A 26,077-nucleotide genomic window follows, 5' to 3' on the forward strand; every position below is an offset into this window, starting at 1 on the left:
TCTTATATCTAAGGAAATGCCTTCAGAAGGGGTTGTTTATTGAGAGATGATCTACCTTTATTTACAAGATTATCAGGTCGTATGTGTGAGTTCAGAACAATTCTTTGACTTCTACATCCTGTCTCTAGTATCACTAGATGTAACAAGGTCAGAGGAAAAGTATAATGAGACATAAAGTTGGGATTTGGACTAGTTTATATTATTAACCTGTCTGTGCAATTCTTGATCTGTGCAATAGGAATGTGTATTTAACTGCAGCCAAAATCTGAGGATTAATTGGTTAACGAATTCATAGAACCCTGAGCATAAAAAGTGCACTGTATATGTTTTCCCATAGAAGTTTCTCCAATATCTAAAGAGAGAAATGTGGGGGGGGGGGGGGGGGGAGGGAACCACCTAAATTCATTCCTTTAAAGAATAGTGACAATTCCATCAAGAACGCAGATAATTATAATCATATTAATAGATATTTAGGTCTTCATTTTCCCCTTGAGGACAAGTGCCCCTATTTTTTTTTTCCTTTTCCCCTTCAAGCAGTGTCCCTGACTCACTTGTCAAAGACCGAGAAGCAGAAGTGCCCATCCAGCTTTGAACTTGATACCTGTGGTGGAGTTACAAGGTTAAATAAATGGGATGGGTTTTTCTCTTCTTTTTTTCTTTTCTTTTTTTTTTTTTTTTTTTTTTTTTTTTTTTTTTTTTAAGCTGAGCATAACACTTCAAAAAGATTTTTATTTTTTTCCCCACCCTCCCCCCCACTCCCTCCAATGTATTTTTAGGCTGCGTGCACTCCTGTCTATGTCTCTTCCTCAGTCCCAGTTGAAGATTTCAAGGGAGATGAGAGCTCTATTTTGTTTCTCCCTCGTATTGCAGATAGGGGGAGGAGGTGGTTATTAGAGAGAAGCGCGCTCGCTCGCTCTCTCTGTTTCTCCCTCTCTGGCTGATAGCACTTATCTCTCGCTCTCTCTCCTTCTCCTAGGTGATCCATTTCTAGGCAACGTGCTGGCTGGTGCCGAAGCCGCCAGCTCTCTCTGCATCCCACCAGCAAAGGGAGCTCCGAAAGCAACCTGCAGACCATCATTGCTTTCTTCTGCCGTGCTCTGGGCACTCCTCCTATTGCTCCTGCCCTGTCCAACCACTACCTCGCGCGACAGAGACTGCACGCTGGGCTTCATTTGCAAATTTATCTGTTTTTTGCCCTTTTTTTCCCTTTTTTTTTTTTTTTGTTTGTTTGTTTGTTTGTTTTCCTCCAGTTGTGGGAAGCGATTTTTAAGCCGAGGGTGGGGGGAGATCTCTGCATTACTATCCGCATTACCTTGAAGTTCACTTTGTTTTTTGGCCTCCGGGGGGGCTTTTCCTGCAGGAATCTGGCTGCTGGCACCGGGATCGCCTGCCCTCCCGCTCCCCCACTCCTCCTCCCTCCCTGAAGGCGAGCTCATTGCTGCGGGCTCCCGGGCTCCTCCGGCCGAGAGGGTTCGTTCGCGCGTGTGTGTGTGTGTGTGTGTGAGTGCGTGCGCGCGCGTGTGCTCGTGTGTGTCTGCGTGTCTGCGCGGTGTGGGTTGGAAGTTGTCGTGCAGCAGCCGGGACCGAGCGGCTCCCTGGACCCGGCGGAAGGATGGGGATGTTCTGACCGGCAGAGGCGGCTGCTGCCCGCGGCGGCGCCCGGGCTCGATGGATTTGCTGCCGGCTCTCCCAGCAACTCTGCTGCCCAGGAGTCCTCTGAAGTGACGCGGGCTCTCGCCGAGGGGAGAGACGCCCGGAGCCCCACGCTCGCCCCTCGCCCAGCCGCAGCCGTGCGCTTGCCAGCGGGATTTACGCGCTTCTCCGGCGCCTTAAACTCTTGGGCTTCCTGCGCCGCGCCATCCTCCGCGGTGCCATCGTTTCGCCGAGAGAACCGTCCTTACAAAGCCTGGAGCTCCGCCGGAGATGGAAGTTTTCTCCCTCATCCTGGTTGTGTCCGTCTGTTGGACTCGAACCTGGAAAGCGGCGATTGCAGATTCAATCATTCATATCGGTAAGGGGTTGCTGCGTCTGCCGGTGCCGCTGGACACTTTTTCAGCTCTCCTTTGCAACCTCCTCTCTGTTGGCAGGCTTCCCCCTCCCCGCAGCCCCCGCTCTCTTTCATCCCTCTCTCGCTGGCTGTGTGTTGTTCGCTCCACTCCCGTAATTGCTTCCCGCAAGGATCTTGGGCGTCCTCCTTTTCCCCTAGAGCTGTGAGGGAAGCTTTCTTTCCGGCGGGGTACGTGCGTGTTTTAGACCTTGGTGTTCCGCGCGGCTACCGCTCGGGGGTCCGAGGCTCGGGGACACTTTCTCGCTCCCTCCGGCCCCTAACCCTTCTGCCCCGGGCCGTGGGCGAACCTTAGGTCTCCCCCCATCCCCAGTAGCACGGCGGCGAAATGAAGCCCCCTCCCACCCCCCACCGTCCTCTCCCTCGGCGGAACAGGTGGTTTGGCAACGTGAGTGCTTCCCCTCCGCGGGCGGCCGGCCTCAAGAGCGGGCGGAGGGGGGGGCTCCTGCCCCAACTCCCCCTCTTCGACACCCCGGGCGCCTCCCGCGGCCGCGCCGGGAAGGATGCCCGGCTCCTCCGATGCGGGAGGCGGGGGGAACGGCTGGCGGCGGGGTGATCGTGATGCACGGCTCCGCCCGCACCTTCAGCTGGGGATGGGGGCAGAGGGCTTCACCCGGCCGCTGCTATCCGGGAGTGCGTCCCCGCCGCTGGCTCAGCCTCGGGGAACGTGCGGCCCTCTTCCGAGCGGCAGAGGATGCCCGCAGCGGGCCGCTCTCCCCCCCACCCCCGCGCCGGTCCGGGGAGCGGCGGGCGCTGCCCCCGCCCCGCGGCCGCTCGCCCATCTGCAGGCTCTGCACGCAGGCGGTGCCGGAGCGCGGACTGGTGGTGGCGGCGGTGGCAGCGCTGCCCCGCGGATGGGGCATCTGGGGCCTCGGGGGGGTCCCCTGGGCGGTGCCTGCCCGCTGCCGGGGGCGGCTTCGTAAACATGTCTGCCAGTGGGGCTCTGTGGGAACAGCGTTTGTACGGCCCGGCCGGCCGGAGCTTTCTGTAGGACTCCTGTTTCTGCTCCGACCCCTCCCTCTTTCCCATGCCCAAGCTCTCGTGCGGCTGCTTCCCTGAGGTGCCGCAACTTTATAGGGGTCAGTCCTCTTTGCTGAGTGTGGCTGGAGTGGTGAATATCGCGCAGGGGAAGCAGCGCTAGGTGCCCTCCTTTTAAAGGGAGAAGGACTTCTTTTAAATATTTCCTTCTCCCAGCTGTAAACTGTCAAAGCGACACTAGGAAACGATCTGCTTTACAATTGCATACTTGGAAGCTTGCAACAAAGTGGTCACATTTTAGGATTTGGGTGCAAATCTTGGCTGAGTAACAAGATTGGGAGTTTCTCAGCGCTTTCTTGCCCCGATCCCTGGCTGAGGGAGCGCTGGGCTCTGCAGCAGAAACGGGGGAGGCGACAGCTTTTCTCTTTTCATGTTAATGGCATTTTGGTTTGTTTCGCTTGTTATATACTCAGAATGCAACACACTTTACCGCTTGTGGGTTTTTTTTTTATAATGCAATTAGTGGTTAGATGCATCAGCGCAGTAAATCCTTGCTGGAAAATAAATAAATAAATAAATACCCAAGTAGTTGTTTCTCACACAATTAATTTGTCTTGAGAGACAATTAGTACGGTTGACAAGGGGATTAGCTCCTTTTATAGACTAGTTTATGTTGCCATGAAAATGGCAAATTGATATGGGTTGCACAGAGCTTTAAATCTATTAAAATGAATATATTGCAAAGAAATGACCTGAATGTAGAACTGTGCCAACAGTAAGTGAGCAGACATCCAAACATTCCAACTTGTACAGTATCCTGTGTTGAGTGACCTGAGCGTTCTGACCCCTTCTGTTGTCTTCCACTTGTGCTGAGTGAACTTAAGTATAAAATATTTAGAGATAAATAATGAACTGCATTTATCTAAATGAGTTATGAAAAGGAGCAGCAGAGGACTCTGTGAAGAAATTACTCACAGAGGGACTCATAAAGCCAAGGAAGAAAACAAAATGCTCAGTTCAGGGGAAAAGAAATACTACCAGAGGCAGTACTGATGCCTTAAGGCAACAAGCAGTGCAAAACTGATATCTTTCTCTAATTCTACAGTATTAGTAAATGCAATTGGAAAATATTTTTCTATCTCTTTGGGAGGGGGATGCAATCATAAGAGATACCATGCTACCTGTGCATATCATTTCTCTGGTGACACTGATGGTACTTTTTCAGTGCAGCACAGTAACTCTTCTTGGCTGCCCGTGTGTCCTTTGGTGTGTTAACAGGAAAGGAATGTTTGCTGAATCAAAGTATGCAACAACTCAGCTGCTCCCGAGACAATGACAGAAAGTGTTGGAATTAGTGGGCATGGATTAAAGAATTGGTGATGGCGGTGGGAGGAGAATGGTGCCTGGTACTCACCTATGAGATGTGCTCTCTCACATTCCTGTCCACTGAATGATGATAAGCTGCTGCTTTTGATCATTTAGAGCAGGTCTCTGTGTGTGTAAATGTGCACACTTAACAACAAGCATTTTTCTGTATCATAATTTGGTTGTGGGTAGGGCTGCTCATCGGCATGTTTCTGCTGCCCTGCTGTTATAAATAGGAGCTGGCAGTTCAGAACAACCACACTGAGCACCGTTGTGAAAACGTTGAAATGAATCGAATCCGCTGCAATTTTCCTCACCTCTGTGTGTAAAGGAAAGAGGCAGGGTTACCATGTCAGAGCTGTGCGATTCTGTCTTGTGTTACTTCCCTCAGCCCATGCACTGATTGAGTAATTTCATCAGCCCCACATTACTTGATTGCTTAGAAGTTTCCTAATGATCTGCATGCTGTAGGAAGAATGTGACAGTCGTGAGTGGAATGGCAATGATTTTGTGTTTTATGAGGCTATTCAAAAACTCGCTCTGATTTATGTAGCTGGAAAGCTCCAAAGTCTTTGAGATTAGCCACGCTGCCTAGTATTTTCTTCATACATCAGTCGTCCCACTCTCCTCACTCCCTAAACAGGAGTTTAGAACCCTGCTTTAATTAAGCAGGGATTAGGTGGCTTTCCTTGTCAGCTACACAATTTGTGTCTGCTTTGTGTTTTCTACAGTTGATGGTCTCACGCTTTTATATTTTTTACTTTGTACTCTTTCTCTTTTTTTTTTTTTTTTTTCCCTTGGCATGTGTGTGTTGCAATGTATTTGTATGTGCAAATGGCTCACCTACTGTGTATACACTAACATATATGCAAACGTATGTATTAGATGCAGCAAGATCACCTAAGGCAGCGGTTACATACTGCAGGTGCAAAAATTTTTGCTGAAAAAAGTGCACTAAAGTGTTTTTAAAGATTAATTCAATACAGCACTACCCAACAGTAGTTCGGATGCTCTGATTATTGCGAGTTGTTTCTTTACATTCATCAGTGGCTTCAGCTGCGGGCACTCACCTGTGTACTATCCTTAGCTTTTTCATTTCCAATGTTAAGATCAATCGCATACATTTATAATATTATATGTTAGTATACATATTTACATAGTATTTCATACATATATGCATTACATGCACTTTTTCTCAAGGGAAAAAATTAGGTCTGCTTTTCCATTCCCTTCAGATTGTAGAGTTAGTGGGTCAGAAGAGCAACTTTCCTTGTGCTAGGCAAACTCTGGGCATTGCTGTGCCCTGAGCTGTTTCATGCTCTTAAGCTCTTCTGTAATACAGACAGAAATAGCAGGGCACTTGCAACATGGGCTTATTACTGACTGAGGTAGTAGTGATATTGCAATAGCAAAATATAAACAACAGTGTATTTGTAAGAGAAAGGTAGTTGTTTTGTCTGGTGGTGTTCATGTCCACGTTTTGTCCTATTATCTGTTGTAGTACAGCGTACTTAGCTTGTTTTGTTCTTTGCACGAGTAATAGGAATTTAATTTGATCTGCTGTTGGTAAAGCCTTGTTAGAATGTGTGTGTTGTATATCACTGTTCTTGCATATTTTTTGTGAAACTCAGGATGAGCAAGTAAAATGGACTTGTTAAAAAAATAAATCCCAAATCTGTAGGTGCCAGTAGTGCCTGCAGTACCTACAGATGAGCTTTCATATCTCTGTTTTTCCTGCTGTAGAATGTACCAAGGTTACCTGCTTACTTTACACTTAACTACAGCCAAAGACCCTAAGTACAGTGTGCTGTGGCTTAGCAGCTAGTAGAGTTTGTTAGCAGCTATATTCTGTGACACACTCAGTGTTTCTATCTATATGCAGTTTCTTAAACTCTCACCCAGAGCTTAAATTTCTGCTTCAGTACTTCAGCCCCTGGANTAGTGCCAGCTACTCTGCTGCTAGAGAGGGATAATTTTCCACGCTTTGGACTATGGCTAGCTGTCCTCCAAAGGCCTGTTTACCATTAGGTGTCACTGCTTTCTAGAGTGTTCCTTAGTGATCATCAGGGCCTGATCCAGAGTCTGTCAAGTTCCAGGTGAGTCGTTTTGTCACTTCAGAAGATTTTAAACTGATTCTGTGGATTGCTGACTATGGCAGGCGGCTCCCTTTCATGTTCTTAAATAACTCTTACCATTATTTCAACTTCTTTGTCCTTATATAAAGACAGAGAGGAAAGAAAAAAAAAAAGAAAAGAAAAGAAAAAAGAAAAGAAAAGAAAAAAGAAAAGAAAGAAAAACCACACAAAAAACAGCCATCCAATTTCAAGTGACTTCCTAACAAATGCTTGACATAGCAATCACTGCGGCTGCTGCTGCTGTGTGCTTTCAGATGACTACTTATGGATGCACAGAGCCTTTATTCTCGCAGTGCCATCTTTGAAAAAACACACTGGAGAAAAATCTTTTAAGACTGTGACTACATAAACCTACCAACTAAGGTTCATTTAACTTAATGAACAAAGGCATTAAGTATGGTTCTTTTCCACTCCCAGGCCCTGTAAAGCAAGTGGTATTGGCAGGAGATGACTTTTGTAAGCCATTAGGTTACTCCCTAGATATAGACTTGAACTTACATCATTTTCTTCCATTTGATATATAGCTATCTATAATCTGCCGTGACAGTCTGTTTTTTGCTGAAATTTATTGGAGGCTTTTGCCTTTTGAGGTTTCTATTTTTACTCTTTGTCACTGCTGCTCCATTGCTTGATCTTATTTCAGCAGGCTAGCAATGGTTTTAAAAATGATTTGTACAAAAGAGTAGTTCTACAGGGCTATCAATTTCTAATTAATTTTCCTAGTTAACTAAATTACGTGCAGCTCTCGTTATCTGCCTACCCTCCAAACATACTTTGTGTTTTATGTCTTCAGTGTTCAAAGAACTTATTGGATGTGGGCAACTGCTGTTGCTGTTTGGGCTCAAGTGATCAATAGGAAGAGGAAGCAATATTTATAGAACAGTCTGTATTTTGAGCAAATATCAGAAAATAATAAAAATTTGAAATAATGTTCTGTAAAAATATGTTACAATACATGATAGCCTGTTCTATGGATTATTGACTTCAGGTAGCATGCTGGTCAGGCAAATTAAGATATCTATCTGCATCTATAAACTCAGATGTCACCTTCACCTTCATTTTTTCTTTCTTTCTTTCCTCTCCAACCCATAGATGCTATAGTCACATCATGCCTTTCCTTATGCTGACAACCATCTCTGACAGCCCTACATATCCTCATTTATTTGTGCTGCCTATGAATGCCAAGAAGTGAGCATGGAAATCACAGCTCAGCACTAAAGCATGACACTCAGTTGGCCAGCAATCCTATTGTAACAGCTGGAAACTGGGCATGCAATCTGAAGTTTCTCTGGTGCATTTTGCTGCTGTCTAGCCACTAGCTTCCTGCTGGGCTTCTGGGGTACAAGTGCTATCCATTTCCTTTTGTGATATTATTCTGTCTTCCTACACTGTGAATGATAATCATTTGGTACCACTTTCCTGGTAAGTGAAGAGGTTGGTCTGGAACTGGCCTTCTTCTAGAGGTGTGGAAAATGTTTATATGAAGCTCTGGACTCTGCCTTCCTGTGCAAAGCCTAGTTTCTGCCCCAAAACTTACTGCCTTGGACAAAGCAAAATGCCCCTTCACTGCTAGTAGACTATTGGAGAAGGTGCAATACTGACAGAGAAATGTGGTAGTTGGTACTGGGTATGTGCTGAATGTGTGCTGAATGTGTGGCACTAGTTAAACCATCCTCAACACCAGGTAATGAAGGCATGGATGAAATTTCCAGAGCCCAGGTCCTGGCTGGCTTATTCATTTGAAGCAGCACACAGAAGAGAAAGAGCGGTTCTCTCAGATGCAGATTTTTAATGATGTGTACTTGACAAAGAGGTAGTAATTTAAACATAAAGACTATGATAGAATTAACTAGTGGAAAGATGAGTGAGAAAGGGTGTCTTTCTTGTGTTATGTCTTATGTCCATCAATATCTTCCTGCGTCAGAAGGACTGTATTCTCTTTTACTCTTCATTATAGGTATTGGGCTTTGTTTTCTGATTATTGTTTACTAAATGATTATGTGAGAGATAGAGGAGCAGGGGAGAGATTTTCTTGTGCTTACAGCCACTATAATTAATAATGGTTTATGTGATTTGGAGAGTTATTACTGATCTGTTTAACATGGAGGACAGCGACCGAATTGAAGGTTAGCAGATGAAATGTACTGGCATTTGGATGGCAGTTGTGAAGCTTGGCTTGCAATTGTGTGGTGTAATTCTGCAAGGTTCAAAATTTACATCCTGGTTCCAGTGATAATATACTTAATTCAGCAAAAACAGTGTTTGGTATTCTGTATTGTACTGCAGTGTACTTCATCTGGAGAGTCTTGTTCCTGCTTTGATCTGGGTAATTACATCAGCTCAAGGAAAGCATATTCTATGAGCTCTAAGTGTTGCATTTAAAAAAAAAGAAAAAAAGGACAATGAAAATTGATACTTGCTTAATGAGAAAGGATAAAATAGTATTTTCTTATTACCAGAGTATTTTTGGACAGCATTCAACTTACAGTGGAATACTTGGTACAGAGATGAATATTGTATTCTTTTGGTCAGTTTTTTTGTAAACTGATGGATATCCCATTTAGATGTGCAGGGTTAGATTTAAAGTAGGTACCCATTGCATACATTAGTTTTGAGATGACGTGGAAGTAGGGTGGAAAAAAAGATGAAAGGGAAAAGTTTCCTGAAAGTTATGCTGGGTTTATATGACAAGCTATGCTCAGGAGGAAATAGAAAAGGAAGCTGAGTAAAAATGCAAAAAGCAGAAGAAAATAAGATATCAAAGGCAAGAGACTCTAGTTCTCTGTTTCTGTTTTTCCAGGAGCTGTGTAATATCCCTGTAAGTGCTATACTAAGTGAAACAGTTCTGAACCAGAAAGGGGAAAATGTGAAGACATAGAATTTAAATGAAGAATTATATGTGTATTTTAACCTATTAGATAACATTCTGTGCTGAAATGCTAATTATTCCTAATTGTTATATTTGCTTTACCCATGAATAAAATATCACATATCTAATAAAATATTCAGTGAAAATTGCTATAAAATTCCTCTCGGAGACTTTCATGCAAATTTAAAGGATTTAATATCTTATTTCTTCATTGCTTTTTAAATCATTAACTTTCTATAATCAGTTGGATTACTAAGGCCAATATCCAGTGAACCCAACAATAATTGCTTGTTTTGCAGAACAATTTTTTGTGAGTCCAACCGTATCCTTCTCAGAGGCTTAAATCAAGTTAGTGATTTCATTATAATAATTCACATGTGATAAATCAAAATCAAGTAGCACCATTCTGGTGCTGGAGAAAAGTAGCTCTGGATGAGAACTGCAGAGAGAGCAGAAGAGGACACGTCAGCTAACCTGAATGTTGGCCTGGATTTGCTGTGCCTTATTTTTCTTTTATGCAAATATAATAATGCACACTTTTGCATAGCTACATCTAATAGAGGAATGAGAATGTTCACAAGGTAGGCTTTCCTGCTTTGCCACTCCAGTTCTCGAATGCTGTGCTCGGGATCTAGGCTTAATGACAGAAGGTAACTTGATTTGTCTTTATAAAGTTCTTAGTTAAGCTGGCTGATTGTAGAGCTTTGCCTCCTGAGCCAGAGGTTTTTTTTTTTTTGTTTTTTTTTGGCATATAACAGAGACAGAATCATAGAATGGCCTGGGTTGGACTTCAGGGATCATCAGGCTCCAACCCTGCTACTACAGGCAATGTTGCTGGCTGCTAGATCAAGTAGTAAATCAGATTACCCAGGACCCCATCCAACCTGGCCTTGAACACTTCCAGGGGTGGGGCCTCCACAATCTTTCTGAGCAACCTGTTCCAGCATCTTACCATTCTCTCAGTGAAAAAGATGCCAGTTGTCTTTCTCAGGTGTGGAGATACTATTGCAGAGTTTGGTACTGACATCAGTGCTGAAAGTTACCTGGCAGTACAGCCTAAACTGGAAGTGCACAGCAGAGTGATCTGTGGACAAAACTATTAAGCAAGGACATTTGTTGCTGCATGCTCCTTGTCTTGTTTCATGCTTTATAGTGATCACCCTAAATGTCTGAGAATATTTTAAAGCCATTTTATGTACTGGGTAGTTGTTAAAGGGAAAAGGAGGGTAGAAAAGATCAATTTCTCACTCAGCAAAGCCAGTTTCAGCTACTGTGGTATGGGCTATGTTAAATGGTGAGCAAAAGGCACTTGTACCAGCTGTATTGAAACATGTACTCTTTTCATTTTTGCTATTTTTATTCATTTCTTTCTCATATTCCATGTTTTTGGCAGACAGATGTGACAGTAGCTGTGTTGTATACTCTTAAATACATAGGTTGCTCTGAAAGTATTGCCTCCTATTTATTTCCATGGAATCAGCAACAGAAACAAAGAGCACAAGAACACTATTTGATAGAGCAGATTATCAGCCACAACACATTGAAAGAGAGCCTGCATGCCATGCTTGTAAAAATATGTACAAGCGGAAATAACCCACTGTCACCACTGCTGAAACACACCATCTCAGTGTGCTCACATTCACTGTTTTTCTTCCCCATAAATGTTCAGCAAGCATTGATGAATGTCAATGAATGCGATTTTTTTCTGCATGGAGGAGTTCAGTGACACACCTTTGCTTCATATGCACTTCCATGTCAGATGCCATTTTGTCAGACTGCCCCTGTGTTGCCATCTGTCACATAGGAACAACATGTAATGGAATATTGGTGGGAAGGTTTAATCTCTACTGCCATACCACCAACAGCCACCTCTGAAGTTGTAGACCAACAAAGTAAATTAGGAGGCATAGCTTTTGGGAGAAGGCTTCCTGTATTTTTTATTTTTTATTTTCAAGCAAATGAAGTTAAATATGCCATAATATAAACATCTATTATTTGGACAGACAAACTGATTTTTCTTTCCTTTGAATTCACTTATTTGACCTCTTTTGATACATACACTTTCCCCCACTACTCAGTCCCTCTTCAGCTCTCCCCTTTGTGACCTTGTAGAACCAATCACTGCACTTTATTCACCAATGTACTTCCTGTAAGTATCTTTAAAATATACCCCTCAGGTTCCATCTCCACTCTACATCTTTATAACCAGCAATGGGGAATGTATTTATTTCTGTATATGAAATGTTTAAATAGGTGCGTTCTCAGTAAGCAGAGGAGTTATTCGTTAAATTAGGATGAAATTAGTTTCTATCTTATAAGTGACAATGCAAGGATTAGGGAGGTTTTTCACTTGCAGGTAGGAAGTTGTAACATGAATATAAATCATGCAGTGGCACCCCACTGTGTGAGAAGCTGTACAAATGTGGAACAAAAAGTTGGTCTGTCAGAAGATTTCAAGATGTAGTGAATGAGGAGGCTTGGATCTCTGAAACCCAGACAGTTCCTATATCAGGAAACAAAGTTGCACATCTTTTGGTGTTTTTTAGAGAGACAAATTCATTCATTCATGCTTGTGGATGATCACTGTGTGTACACAGGAGTAAAAGTACATTGATATGTCTTCAGGGATGTACTGACAGGACAGGTACGCTGAGGCTGATGGCAGTAATTCCCACAGGGTAACAAAAGTTACAGTGGTGTGAGTTAAGATAATTGACAGGAAACGAGGGCTAGCAATGCTTGTGTAATCACTGCCTACAGTGCTTGATTGCCAGTGGAACTGGTTAAATTGGCAAAATGAAACAGTCATTATCTTATCAGCTGCCAGCATTTTACTGTGTTTTTTAGTAATGCAGGAACTAATTTATACTTACTGCATATGCATTCTCTTTGTGTTTTTTTGTTGGATAATTATTTCACAGCACAGTTTTAGAAGATATCTAGATAGAAGGAAAATCCCTTTTGGGGAAGGTGGAAAAATACGCTGCAAAACACCCTAGTCTGTTTAAAAGAGCAATTTAAAAGAAATCAATGGTTCTGAGAGCACCTACATCCTCATTAGTTATCCAGTTGAAATTTCTAGATAGATATCAAAGTATTCAAGCAATCTAGATGGGTGATTCTGTGACTCCTTGGAGTAACTCTCCTGTGATAGAATTGTATTGCAGTACAACCTGCGGGTGGGTGAGAAACATCTTCCTGGAAACCTTCTCTTGCTTTTGCTTGTAATAAGTAAAAAAAAACCTGCAACCTGTTTGAAATATTGGCTACTTCAAACAAAACAGCTGAGGAAAGTGGGAAAGGGGGAAGTGTGGCCTGTGTGTCGTGTATGAGCTAGGAAGGAACACTGGTGTCTTGGGGACACCATTTCCACATCCACACCTGCCTTCAAGGAGAGGAGGATTTTGCAAGTAAAGGACAGAATGAATCTTCAGGAACCAACGTTTTCTTGTGTTTTCTCTCTGCAGCAGACAGGCTTTGAGAAGAGAGAAAACATAATGTGGGAAAGGTTTTGGTGATGCCTTCTCTGAGGGAGCTTTGGAAGGGGATGGAGTGGTTAGTAGCAGTGAAAGCTACTTGAGCAGTGAAGGAGTACAGGATGAATTTGGAGCCTCAGTAACAGGATAGGATAATTTTAAGGGGGTGACAAGTAATGTTGTCTAATGTTGAAAATTTAGAGACAGACAGTATAAAGGAGGTGTACGTGCATATGCATAAGGAAAGTTGGGAAATCCAAAGGTGTAAAGCACTGGGCTGGCCCAAATATTACTGAGAAGACAAATAATATAATATAATATTGTATAATATAATACAAACAATGGTTTGAGAACAATATATGTGGAAGATAATACAGAGTTTAAAGGAAACTAAATTATAGATTAGGATGTGTGATTGTTTCTTTGTGTTCAGACTCCTTAATTTCACTGTAAAGTATTTGATACATGTGGTACGATCTTTATTTTTTTTTTTCTTTAGCTGATAATTGCACCTGGTTAATTTACAGAAAAATTAGATCCATTTTATCTTCATATTGTCTCATACCATTGTACACAGATATAAACAACAAGTGCTGAAGTGCCGTCTTCCTCCTCAGCTCCCAGGATAATTCTGGGCGTATTGTACCTTCCTGTGCCTTGGCATTATCCCTCTGATTAAATAATCTTCCTCTGTGTAGCAGTTTTTTGCCGCTCTGTACTGTGCCTGCATGAAAGCTCAGCATTTGTGGCTGGTGAGTGGGAGGAAGGGATGCACACAGCCACAGCTTCTGCTCCATTGGCTTTTGACCTAATTTAGGAAGGAAGGAAAGGGAAAACAATGCATCATGCTTCTGGATTCAAAGCCTGCGGTGTCTTTCATGGAGAGAGAGAGGACTAGCTTTCTCCTTCTTGAATAGCTGCATAGTTTGCCTTAAAATTTAGATCTCTAATCAGTGAAGGTCCAGAGTGGTGAGCGGATCTGCTTTCGTGTTTATCTGGTAGCACGTGTCTTCATTTGGGCTGCTGAGGCCAAAGCCTGGTTTTCTTTCAACATCATCCTTGATTAGCCCAGCTACAAAGAAACGAACTGACCTGTGTTTCCTTTAAATGAGTCACAGTGAGACTTGGGGATAATAGGTTTTTAGATGTATTTCTGTTTGAGATCAATGATCTCTGATAACATTACTGAATGATGTATGGAAGAAGGAGGTAAATGCCTCCTTGGGGAAAGGTAAATAATGATAATACTTAAAAACTGTTATTGCTGAAAGTAATCTTCTGCAGGATTTAGGAGTAAAAAATGCCGTTCATTAAAGTACCGTGATGTTGTTTGTCTGTTTGTTTAAAGCGCTTTTTAAAAGAAAATAGATGCAATTTTTATTTTTATCTTACTTTATATTATATTATTTATTTATTTTTGTAAGACAGCCAAATGTCCCTGAAACCAGAATTAATTGGGTCTTTGTGTTGTGTCAAGTCAGGAGTGTAACTGTTTTCATAAAATACAAAGTTTATAGGCTCCCACCCAAAACACGAGAGAGGCTAACTAGATATAAAAGTAAACAAGACTGTTGCATCATTTTGCAGCAATAGCTTTGAGTAACAAAGGGAATATTGAAATTGTTTGTGTCTGTGCTTCAGAAGTGTTAAAATCATTGCAATAGTCCCCATTCCTTCATTCTGCTAAATTCTCCCTTTAGAACAAGTGCAAGTTCTTTTCCTTCCACCTTGGGGAATGTTGCACTGAATAAGCAAACGTTTGCTACTTAGGAATAACCAGTGTTTGATTTTTCAAGGCTACTTCAGAAGTAAGTGCCATGGAGAGGTATTTTGTTGTTTTTATCATGGTTTTAGCAATTCAAGAGATGTTGTCAGTTGTGATTAATTTCCCCAGAACCAATCTGTATTCTGATATGTATTATCATTTTTAATACTACTGTTTCAAAGACCACTTTATGTGATAGTAAGAAGCAAGTGGACAGCAGCAGCTGTACATGTAAACTTTGAAATGACTCCTTTATTGAGGGGGTTGAGAAGTATGTCTTGGAGCCGCTGCATTAAAATTCTGAAGTGTTAACTTATATGTAATAATGCTGTGACAAAGTGCTACTACCATCTGCTAGTGAGGATCAGTACTACTTAAAAATCTCCATATTTCCCAGAAAGAGCAGAGGAGTCGCGGTGTGAAGAAAGCCTAACTCTAAATTAGTATTTAGTTCAAGGAGCTACAAACTCTTTGTGGGAACCACTGCCTACTGATATTTTGAGTAACATACTCAGCTCATATAAAGGAGTAAATATTTATAGTATATGAAAATAGTGATGCCTATTTCTATTGCAGCAGAATCCCTTCTAATTACAACCACTTCTTAATTACACCACAGTAACAATTCAGTGGTATCTCTACTTACAGTTTGTATAGTGAAATAAAAAGGGAGTGTGCTCACCATGTGTACTTAGAAAGATTCACTGATGAGCCATTCCTTATCATTTAGCTCTCATGGACTGAGAAACAGTTGTTTGCTTGGTATTCCTATGGGGTTTTGAACACCACTTAACCACTCAGCCTGTTCTATACTTGAATGTCAGTCTACACTTAGAGAGTGATCTGTTGTTGGAAATGTTCTCAGTTGCAGAATGTCTCCATTCCCGGACTTCTCTCAGCTGAACATGCAGAAGTAATTTAACTTCTAGTAAGACCAGTTTTGAAGCTATTCTGAAAGCCAGTGTAACTTATTGGTATCTGTTAGAAAATGATCTGTGCAACAGTATTAAGGCTGCTTTACTCATATAAATAAGGGACTAAAACTTACTTGATATTTAAAGATGGGAATAAGAAGAAAAAATTAGTAATGACTGTGTTTAGTTGTTTATCTCCTAGTTCAGTTCAGCTGTACTACAGGCCATGTGTGAGTATGCACGTGCCTGTTGGTGCAATGGCTATGTAGTCCACTTAGTCAAGACTTGCTAAAACCCATTTCTCTAGATAACATATCAGCTCTTGCCCTTTATGCTTTTTATTTACTATTTTTCCTTGCTGAAGTACAACCAAAACTTTCTGCTTTTTTGAAGAATCAGAGCTCTTTCTCTTGTTAGTTTAGGTGTAAAGATCTCGAGCAATTCCAGTCTGCCCCCAGTAACTCACACTGCTTTCCCAGGTTTTCACATGGAAGGATTAATCACCTATGAAGCTTCTTGCTTAAGCTACTATAGAGCGAGGCTAAGTGAAAGATTTCTTAGCTGTCTGTGGCTCAATCCAAGCAACTGTGTAGTGTTGTACTATCACTGAGAGTTATTTTACTTTACTCCATTTGAGAGAGGGAGTACAGAGAGGCACCTTCCATTGTGATAGAAAATGTTTACCTGAGGCATGGTGAATGGAACTTTGTCTTATTTTAAGGGTATTTTTGTTGATTTTAGTTTTATTTTTGTTTTTTCTCCCTTTTTTGTTGTTGTTTACCCTGGAAGGCTTTTGTTTCATTTCTTATCTGATATATAAATGAAAAAGCAAGAATAGATGGATTTTTCTACTCATTTTAGTAAAGAATAGACTGATGAAATAGAAATGGCCAGCTCACACTCACCAGCCAGAAAACTTCCTTCTACAAGGAAGGTTTACTGGGTGCTGGGTAACCTATATTATGTCTACTATGGAGCTTGTTCTGTTAACTAATCCAGCTCATAGCTTTGTGACAGATTGTGCATACTATGCAGTGGGTGTAATGTTACCCTCCTTTCATACATTTCCACCAGACTAGGATATGGTCCTGACCACCATGACCTCCCTGCTTTGTGTGTATGCTACTGCCTATCTTTCCTATTTCCAAAAAGCTTATTTCATCTCATCCCCATCACATGCAAATTTGCCCTTATTCTTCTACCACAGATGCCACTTACTGGGGAGAGTAAAGACTTTACATGCACAGCAGTGGTTTCTTGTGCTTGTGAAATGCCCAGGGGCAAAGCCAAGCAAGAGGAGAGTTTTCTGCTGCTTGGCAGATACTTACCACAAGCAGTTGTTTGTCTCGGGCCAGTTCCTCCAGAGTGAGTTTGATACCTACAATGACATTTATCATCAGAGTACTTGTATTGCAAGCAATATCCTTGGGCTTTTTGGAGGTCCAGACCTTTAAGGTAACGTGGCTGAATGTGGTTTCAGTGTAAGTACTTATGTTGGAATCTGGCACAAATGCAGCAAGGAAGGGGAGAAGTTTCTGAGGCAACAGCTTTTCAGGCAACAGCTGTCACTGAAACTTATAGCTAAGCTACAAGAAATGTACCGTGTTCCCTGTTGCTATTCATCTAACAGCATTGCTTAGTGTTCATGTTGTGTTAATAGTACAGTCCCACCTGAGATCACGGCTCTGTTTTATGTGTTGTGTATGTAGTAAAGAATGGTCTGTGGTGAAGTTCCTGTAATCTTGCTGTCTTGTTGTTTCTTGTCAACTTCATTTACTTGGTTTCATGCCCCAGGACAATGCTCTTGTATTCATGTTTCCAGAAAGGCGAGAGAAAGCTTCAGTAATAGTTTTAGCCTGAAACAATGTGGGGAAATGTTCCTACTTCTATTACCTTTTATTTTCCCCATCTGTGCTGACAGCTTATATTTATTAGCACAACATAATTTTTGAAGCCAGAATCAAAATCTTCTTAAAATTGCTTATTTATCAGTCTGTTCCTCATAAAATAGGATTTTTAGATTCTTGCTGGTGTCATTTCCACAGTATGGCATCAGTTTGGGTCCTAGGGCTAACTTTCCTGGGCACTGTACCAAACTCACTATTCCTAAATCTGCTGTTCTGTATACAGTATTCAGCTGCTTTTATGTACAACAAAAGTGAAGATTGGATAAGAAGGTTTTTTTTTTTTTTTTTTTTTTTTTTTTTTTTAATTTCCTAACCTGTAATCATAAACTGTGCAGCCAAGAAGTTTATGCAGTGGCACAACAGATTTTGTTCACATTTGCTTTTATGTCATGCAAAACAATGTTTTTGCCTTCATCTGACTGTGAATACAGCCTTGAAATCTTCTCAAGCTTATTATTATTATTATTATTTTTTCCTATTCTGCAAAGATCTGAAAACATATCATCATCTCATCTCACCTGTTGAGCAACCCAGACGTCATGTTCATTTGAACCTGTTGCTGGATCCAGAAGGAACTTTATTCCTTTTATTTCCTTTTAGGTAGTAGCTCCTGGTGGAACAGTCATCAAGATAAAGACTACTGCCTTGCTCCTTTTTCTTATTTCTAGTGGGAATGTGATAAAGGGACAACATTTTTAAAGCAGATGCTGGCTGCTACACTTTCAAGTGATGCATGTAACTCATAGCTCACCTTGTTTTGGTTGTTTGGCCATTAACAGAGTCTGATAGACATGACTGCTGTGTGGACATTAGGGGGAAAAAATGGATTTCACAGAATCACAGAATTGTAGGGGTTGGAAGGGACCTCTAGAAATCATCGAGTCCAACCCCCCTGCCAAAGCAGGCTCCCTACACCACGTCACACAGGTAGGCATCCAGGCGGGTCTTAAATATCTCCAGAGAAGGAGACTCCACCACCTCCCTGGGCAGCCTGTTCCAGTACTCCGTCACCCTCACTGTAAAGAAGTTCTTTCACACATTCATGTGGAACTTTCTATGCTGTACTTTCATCCCATTACCCCTAGTCCTATCCCCATGCACTACTGAAAAGGGACCAGACTCACCACTATGGCTCCCACACCTCAGGTATTTATAAACCTGGATCAAGTCCCCTCTCAGCCTTCTTTTCTCAAGGCCAAACAGACCCAGTTCCCTAAGTCTCTCCTCATAGGGGAGGGGATTTCCATGTGAAAAAGGACTATAACTTTATTCTTACAGATATAACCTTATTGTAAAAGTCATGCACTCTGCTGCAAAACATTTGGAGAAATGCTTAAATACCATTAAGTCTTAAACCTGTTCTTTGCTTTTTCGGACTCCTCCTAGCAATGTCTTCTGAAGTCAGTATGAATCATGCCATTGGCTTTATTGAACTTCAGGTCACATCTTCTGTATTTATCTGATTCTTTCTTGTCCTTTTATACTTCTCCTCTCCCTCCCACCTATTACTTCCTTGATTTTTTTTTTCTTTTTTTTTTTTTTTTTTTTTTCCCAAAGTCATTAGTAGCTGCTAGTACTCATAAGCAGCCTCTCAGTAATGCATTTAGAGTATTCCTGAGTACGTCAGTCAGAGAGAGTGCTTAGGGAAATTTTCACACTTCCAGATTTAGACATAGGTTAAGATTTCACTAAGACATTATTTCAGTGATTATTGTAATCTCTTATATTGCTTTCAGTATTTTTGCCCCAAGATGTGAAAATCTGATTTAGTATTTGGTTATTTTCAGTGGGCTCAATGTCCTTCTGAAGCACTGACTGCTGTCAACAACCAGAGACAGACAGGATGGACCACTGGTTTCCACAGATGTTTGTCCAGGACAGTTCTTGAGTATTTTCTTCTCTATGCTTTGTTTGTTTGACTGAGAATGCATATTTTCACTGATAGAAATAGACACAAAAAGTAATTTTATAGTTGAGGAACAAAACTAGAATATATGGAAGGTGGGTTCAGTTTTGGATTCTTTTCTAACCCTGAGAAATACACACAATGATTGAAGAATGTGAGCAGCCAAAATGAAACCGTCTGGGCCCCTTATGTATTAGAGCTGCCTGTTCAAGCTGTTGAACTTTGGTTTATCCATGTGGATATTTATATTCCTTCATCGAATACACTCTGGCTTGTCTGTTGAGTCTGCAAGCTCTTTAGTTTATGCACAATGTAAGCATTGTGTTGTATGTATATGGCCAATCACAATGGCACTAAATTTCAGCTGAGAGCTTTGAAGTTTACAGTACAACTGTTAGTTGTAAAAAATGTTATTTTTGCATCATTGACTAGGACAAGGTATTCTGTTTCAGGAATGCAAAATTTGGAGGCAAGCAGTGAGCATATTCTATGATACACTTCCAAGACAATTGTTTGTGAGTGATGGAGCAGGACTGTTCACTCACATACTGGAGGGGGAAAAGTGATGGAGTGCTGCTGGTTATGAACATAAACTGGGGTTTTGCATGCAAGTTGAAGATATATATGCATATTTATGAAAGCAATCAGCTTCTAGCTTGTGTGAAGTTGGCTCTGATATGTTTTCAAATGGTACTATAAACACATTTCCGCAGTTATATGGAAATGTTACTCTTACAGTTACTCTTATTTTTACATGTTCTTATTGGGGTTGCTGGCTAACGTATTATCTGTAGGAATTGCTCTACTTTGCATTTTCATCACACATTTCAATAAGAATCTGGAGTACCCAGATTGAAAATGTAAAACTGAAAATTGTAGATTATTTCTTGAATTACCAGATGAGCTTTGTTTGGGTGGTTGTTTTTCCTCTGAAATCTACTGTAATTCCATCAAATAGCAGGCTAATTAAAAGGGTTGTATTTCTGCAATGCAAAGGTCAATCAAGTGAAAATATTAAGGCGCTGTAACAGTAGTTAATATGAATAGCTTGCTACAAACGCTGTGCATTTTTGAAGGGGTGGTTGCACAAGACTGTTGTACACCCTTTAAAATATATGCAACATTTAAAATGGTCTTAGTGATCAGTGGAATTTCAAAATAATTCATATGTTGAAATAGACCCCAGTGGATGGTACAAGTTTATGTTATGTTCATTTTTCAGATATTTTTGGGGGAAATCAGTTCCAAGTCGTTGATTGGCATAAGCATAAAAAATAATAAATAATAATAAAAAAGAGATAAGTCATGTTGTCTGAGTGGAGAAGAGCAGATTTATTATTTTTCCACTGAATATGCTGCATCAGCTTAATCAGCTTTACCTTTCTAGTTGTTCAAATGATGCTGTATGGGAAATTGTTAATCACAGCCTGAACCTCTGATTAATCAGCTAAGGCAAGTGTCGTGTCAGCTGTGGGAGCACAGGTGAGAGTAATTTAGCTCTGCTCCCAGAAGGGTTGGAGCTTGACTCCACCTCCTCTAGACCTTCTTTAAGGGCTGACCACCGCTAGGGCAGAATCTCTTGGAGACTTCTCCCTGGTGGAGACTGTCTCAGCATTTCCCAGTGACAGCATCCATATTGGTGAGTTTTTCCTCATAAATAACCTTTTGAATATCTGTTACCATCTTTGTATTGTTCAACTTTACAGATGCTCGCTGTAAAATTTTCAAGAATGTCCTGCTTTGTGCCTGCAGTTTCTATAGACTCAGCCTTCTCATCTGGCTGTCTTTTGTGTGTACGTCTGTCCCTCCTGGTCTGTCTGTGGCAGTAAACTCCACTTTGCTTTCCCCGTATACAGTTGCATTATGCAGATATACGAGCTACCAGTACAAAGAATATCATATAGATGTTCCTCATCTTCATGAAGATGGCTGTAGTCCATGGGTTTACAGCACAGTATACTTTAAGTATTTAAAAGGATTATGTTTGAATGAGCTTTCAAAAGCTTGTGTGCTTCACAGCTTATTTGGAATAGTTCAGAGTCTTAATTTGGAAGTCCTTTTAAAATAATGAATATTTTTATGGTATTTTGTATCAGGACAAGCAGTGTAACTGCGGATCTTTTTTAGAGTTACCTAACAATTTGAAGTCTTAAATGCAACATGTGTGTTCACATTCTAGAAATATTTGGATTGTTTATTATGCTAGCTGGGTTAATCAGATCCTGTTTAAAATACTAATAGAAAGAAATGTCAGTGCTCAGTGTAGTACTTTAGCTTTAGGAATATCTTTTGAGCAAATAAGGTCAGATTAGCATCACTGTTCAGAAGCAGAGAATAACATTGTGGCTAAAGCACTCAACTTGCACTCAAGAGATTTCTGTGTTTTTTGGGTTGTTTTTTTTGGGGGGGGGTGGTGGTGGTGGTTTTTTTTGGGTTTTTTTTTTTTTTTTGCACTTTTCCACAGTTTTTTTTGGGTGACACTGGGCAAGTTACTTACTCTGCTTTATTGTTTGAGTAACGGCAGCTCTGTTTATATCTTCTGATTTTAAGGAAACATGGAAAAGTTGGGGCATCCAAGCAGGATTTGGAGCTTCGAAGAAATAAACAAGGTTCCCTGTCGAGAATTTCTGCATTACTTTAAGACAAACTGAGAATATTCTGTTCTGTCTGAACGATATGATCTGTAATATGTAACAAGTGTGTCATTGCCAGATCTTGACAAGGTGATGACAGCATATATATAAAAATGATTTAATGTGGTAGTGGGAATACTTCCTAGACTGTTCGTACACATATTTACTTACATAGTCAGAGGCAAGTGCATACTTCTACTATTTTGTTCCTCCAACAATATTCAGAGATTTACTTACAGCACTATTGAAAATGGAATATTGCTTCCATTTCAATAACCGTTTGTAAACATTGATATGAATAATTTCCCAGTTTCTGGTTGAAAGTGTATTACAGAACCATGGCTGACCCAAATATTAATGTCAAAGTGAGGGGAAATGATAAATAAGGGAAAAAAAAAAAAAAAAAAAGGAAACCCAAACATTTTACCATGCTATTTGCTTTTTAGAAAAGAAAAAATATACATATATACTAAACTGGTGAGTATTGGTTATTTTTGTGGCTTAATGACAGTTGTTTGTGCTGTGTGGAAGAATGGCTTAATATTGACTGAGATTTGAGTACTTTGGCTATATGCTGTTTGAATTGGAGACATTAAGACTGGTTACTATAGAGGGTGATTTTTTTTTTCTAGTTACTAACATATATTTTCCTGCATAGCAAGTATTTTTTCCTTCTGTTGCAATCTGCATATGTAGCTTGATTCTTCTATGCTTAATTCTGCATGTGTTTGCATAATCCTACAGTGTTTTCTGATAGACTATAAAATTGTCTTTTAATTTTCCTCTTCCCTTGTACATCATTTATAACTGTATGGAATAATTATTAATATGAGGGAAGAAGTATAGTGTCTTGATCATTCTTCAGACCTGTAACTGCACATTAGAAAGGACAGTTACCCACAAATTCTGTTTATCAGTCAAACAGTATTTAACTGGTTAAGCAGTATCAGTAACAGATAACATGGTCTTCTGCTTGAATCACAGAATTTCAGGGGTTGAAAAAGACCTCTAGAGATCACTGATTGCAACCTCTCTGCTAAAGCTGATACCCTACAGCAGGTAGGCATCCAGTCAGGTCTTGAATATCTCCATAGAATGAGACTCCACAACCTCTCTGGTCAACTTATTCTAGTTATCTGTTACCATTATGGTAAGGAAGTTCTTCTACATGCTCTGTGGTAGTGCTGCATCACAGCCTGAAACAGTGGTTGAGCACCAGGTGAGAAGGTGTGGCTAACCCAGGGAGCTCAGGTGCAAGTTCAGTGACCAGAAAGGGTGAATGCTGGATCCACCCCTCATCCTCATTTAAGGATTAGCAGTGCAGGGAGCTGTATCCCTCTGTAGAGCGGTCTTATTTCTCTTAACCTGTTGCTAGTTGTGTTGTAAGGGGTGAGCCAATTTTTCTTATTTATTACCTGCTTTTGTTCCATAGTGCTTGTATCTTATTTGAAGGTACTGTCATTGCTTTGCTTTTGGTTTTTTTTTTGTTTCCCTGTATGTTATGTTAGTATGGAACTTCCTGTGTGCAAGTTCTAGGGCATTACTCCTTGTCCTACTGCTGCACGTACGGGGAAGAGTCTGGACTCATTCACTTGCCTCCTACTTATCTTTAGATATTTATGTACATTTATCAACTCCCCTCTCAATCTTCCTCAGGCTGGACAGATCCAACTTACTTAGGTTTTTCTCTAAGGGAGATACTGTAGGCTCTTTATCATCTTTGTGGTCCTTCACTGGCCTCCTTCAAGGAGACCCCTGTCTCTTTTGGACTGAGGAGCCCAAAACTGGACTTAATAGTCTAAATGTGACCTCACCAGAGTAGAGTAGAGGAGGATGGTCATCTCTCTTAACCTGCTGGCCACGCTCTTTTTTTTAGTGTACCTCAGGATACCACCGGCCTTGTCCAATAGGGCACGCTGCTTGCTGATGGACAATCCAGTGCCACTGTGCTCTTCTTCCACAGTGCTCAACTCCAGTAGGCTATACCTTTAACTTATACATAAATGTTGCTATTATCTGTACTATTCCAGTTTTAGTAATGTTTTGCTGATTATCATAATAGATCTAATGCCAAGTTCAGTTTTATAGGAAGTAATCTGGTTTCTGTACTGCAACTGATCTCAAAACTTCCTGTAAGGCACTGTGAAAACTTTGCCTGCTGCCTTTTTTTTTTTTTTTTTTTTTTTTTTTTGCTGGTGTGTGTGGTGTGTTTGGGGGGGGGGGGGGGGAAGAGAAATACATTCCGTGATCTTTGGAATTGAAAGCAAATGAGCATCCTAGATGAGATTAGCCTATTTATTTTCACATTTTAAAGCACTCAGGAATTACAACTGCAAAGTTGTTAGATTTAGCTTGGTCAGAGTGGTGCTGGAAGGATGAAAATTTTAGCCATTGCAATGTGAAAAAGAAGAAAGAAACACTTCTATTATAATTGAGCTGATGGACCAGTCAAAGTAGCTTGAAACTTATTAGGCAGTGCATTTCCATCAACATGTACATCTGTAGCAATTGAAAAACATTTAAGGATTTGAAGACATCAGAGTACGATTCAGACACTGCCTTCAGTAAGGCATTTGTTTCTATGCTAGCTGTTGTGCTTAGAAACATTTCTTCAAATACTATAGAGAACTACTCTGCGGTTTCCTGCTCCTTATGTTATTTTGCAGCTATCTGATGTCTGCAAAAGGCAAAAGATTTTAATGTTATGGACAGAGAAAAGGCAAATACAGTTTATGGAATAGTTTACATGGTTTGATGTGTTCTATCATACATGAGATTGATGTGGCAAATATGTGATAAATACGTGAAAATATTATACAGTCAATCCATCCTTTTGAAAACATAAATGTAATTGCATTCTGTTTGTTCAGCAGTGACTGCTGCCTGTCATTGCTACTGCTGTCAAATGTGAGCAAAAATTGGCTTTCCTAGCACCTAATCCAGGCTTCGTAGCTTCTTGGCATCCTTCAGCTTGCTTGATCAATTTCTCCTCAAAGTAATTTGATGAAGCTTTTTGTTGTTTTCTGGGAGGAAAACTTTTTCCCCATCTGGCAAATGATGGCTTCTAACAGATTCAGCAGAAACAAAGAAAAGCCATAAGTGTTGTTGTTGTTTGTTCTCTGCTCTGTAAAGCACTTTGTAAAATACCACATTCTTTTTAATCCCAGGTGTTATGTGTGCTGCTACCTTTGTGTGCTGTTGTGGTGTTTTCCAAGGAGAACTGTTTCTCTTGGAGTAGATGGTTGTTGAGGACAGAGGTACCAGGTTAATTCAATGTGCTTTTAGACAAAAGAAAGCATATGGTTTCCTCATAAATTCCTGGAGTTCTTCACATAACTCATAGAATCCTTAAGTGAGAAGTTTTCTGCAGTTCCAATAGTATAAAACTGTAAGAAACTTTCATTAATCAAATAAAAGTAATTTAGTTCAATTAAAAAGGAATGGGTATACTTAGTTATTGGAGTTTTACTTGGTTTTTCTTCTGTTGTACTTTATTTTAGTTGTGAGTATATATATTACTACTAAGGGAATAATAATAAAAATCTTTGTTTAACTTTTTAAAACATATTCTAACTGTATTCCCTCATTACTATTGTTATTTAGAAAGGTCTCTTGACAGTGAAACATAGAAGATGAATAAAAGTCACTGTGGAATAGGAAATTTGCAAACCACCCTGTATTTGGATCTAGATACTAGTTTTATTGGAGGGTTGAAAAAAGGCCATGGAACCGTTCTTGCACAATTCCTTTTTGTGTAATTTTCATCCTTTTAAGAAATAATGTAACAATATTTCAAGTCAAGGTTGAATGGGGTTTAGAACAATCTGATGTAGTGAAGATGTCCATGTCCATGATCTGTAAGGTCCCTTCCAACCCAAACCATTCCAGGGCTCTAGGATTTTGTGATTCTGTTAGTGATTTTGGAATAGTCTGGGGCGTGCATGCCTATCCAGAACACTTTTGAGAGAACTTCTGTTAACAGTTTGTTAATATGCAAATGAATTTAACGTGATTATCAATTTAAGCAATAATCCAATTAAATAGCTTATATAGGAATGTGTATA

The 26,077-nt window shown here is 40.5% G+C and overlaps 1 protein-coding gene across 5 annotated transcripts in view; it reads left to right on the top strand.

Annotated features, from left to right (window-relative positions):
• Positions 1 to 1,826: 1,826 nt before the first annotated feature.
• Positions 1,827 to 26,077, top strand: part of GRID2 (glutamate ionotropic receptor delta type subunit 2) — a 637,614-nt gene continuing 613,363 nt past the window's right edge. For all 5 annotated transcript variants that reach the window (XR_001554883.2, XM_015861346.2, XM_032444177.1 and 2 more), the window contains exon 1: positions 1,827 to 2,011. Coding sequence is in view for 4 of the 5 variants with exons in the window: in XM_015861346.2 (XP_015716832.1) it covers positions 1,924 to 2,011 (88 nt within the window). In the remaining variant the exon portion in view is untranslated. The remainder of the gene's footprint in view (positions 2,012 to 26,077) is intronic.

Source organism: Coturnix japonica, chromosome 4 (genome assembly GCF_001577835.2).
Source record: "Coturnix japonica isolate 7356 chromosome 4, Coturnix japonica 2.1, whole genome shotgun sequence".
Classification (NCBI taxonomy): Eukaryota; Metazoa; Chordata; class Aves; order Galliformes; family Phasianidae; genus Coturnix; species Coturnix japonica.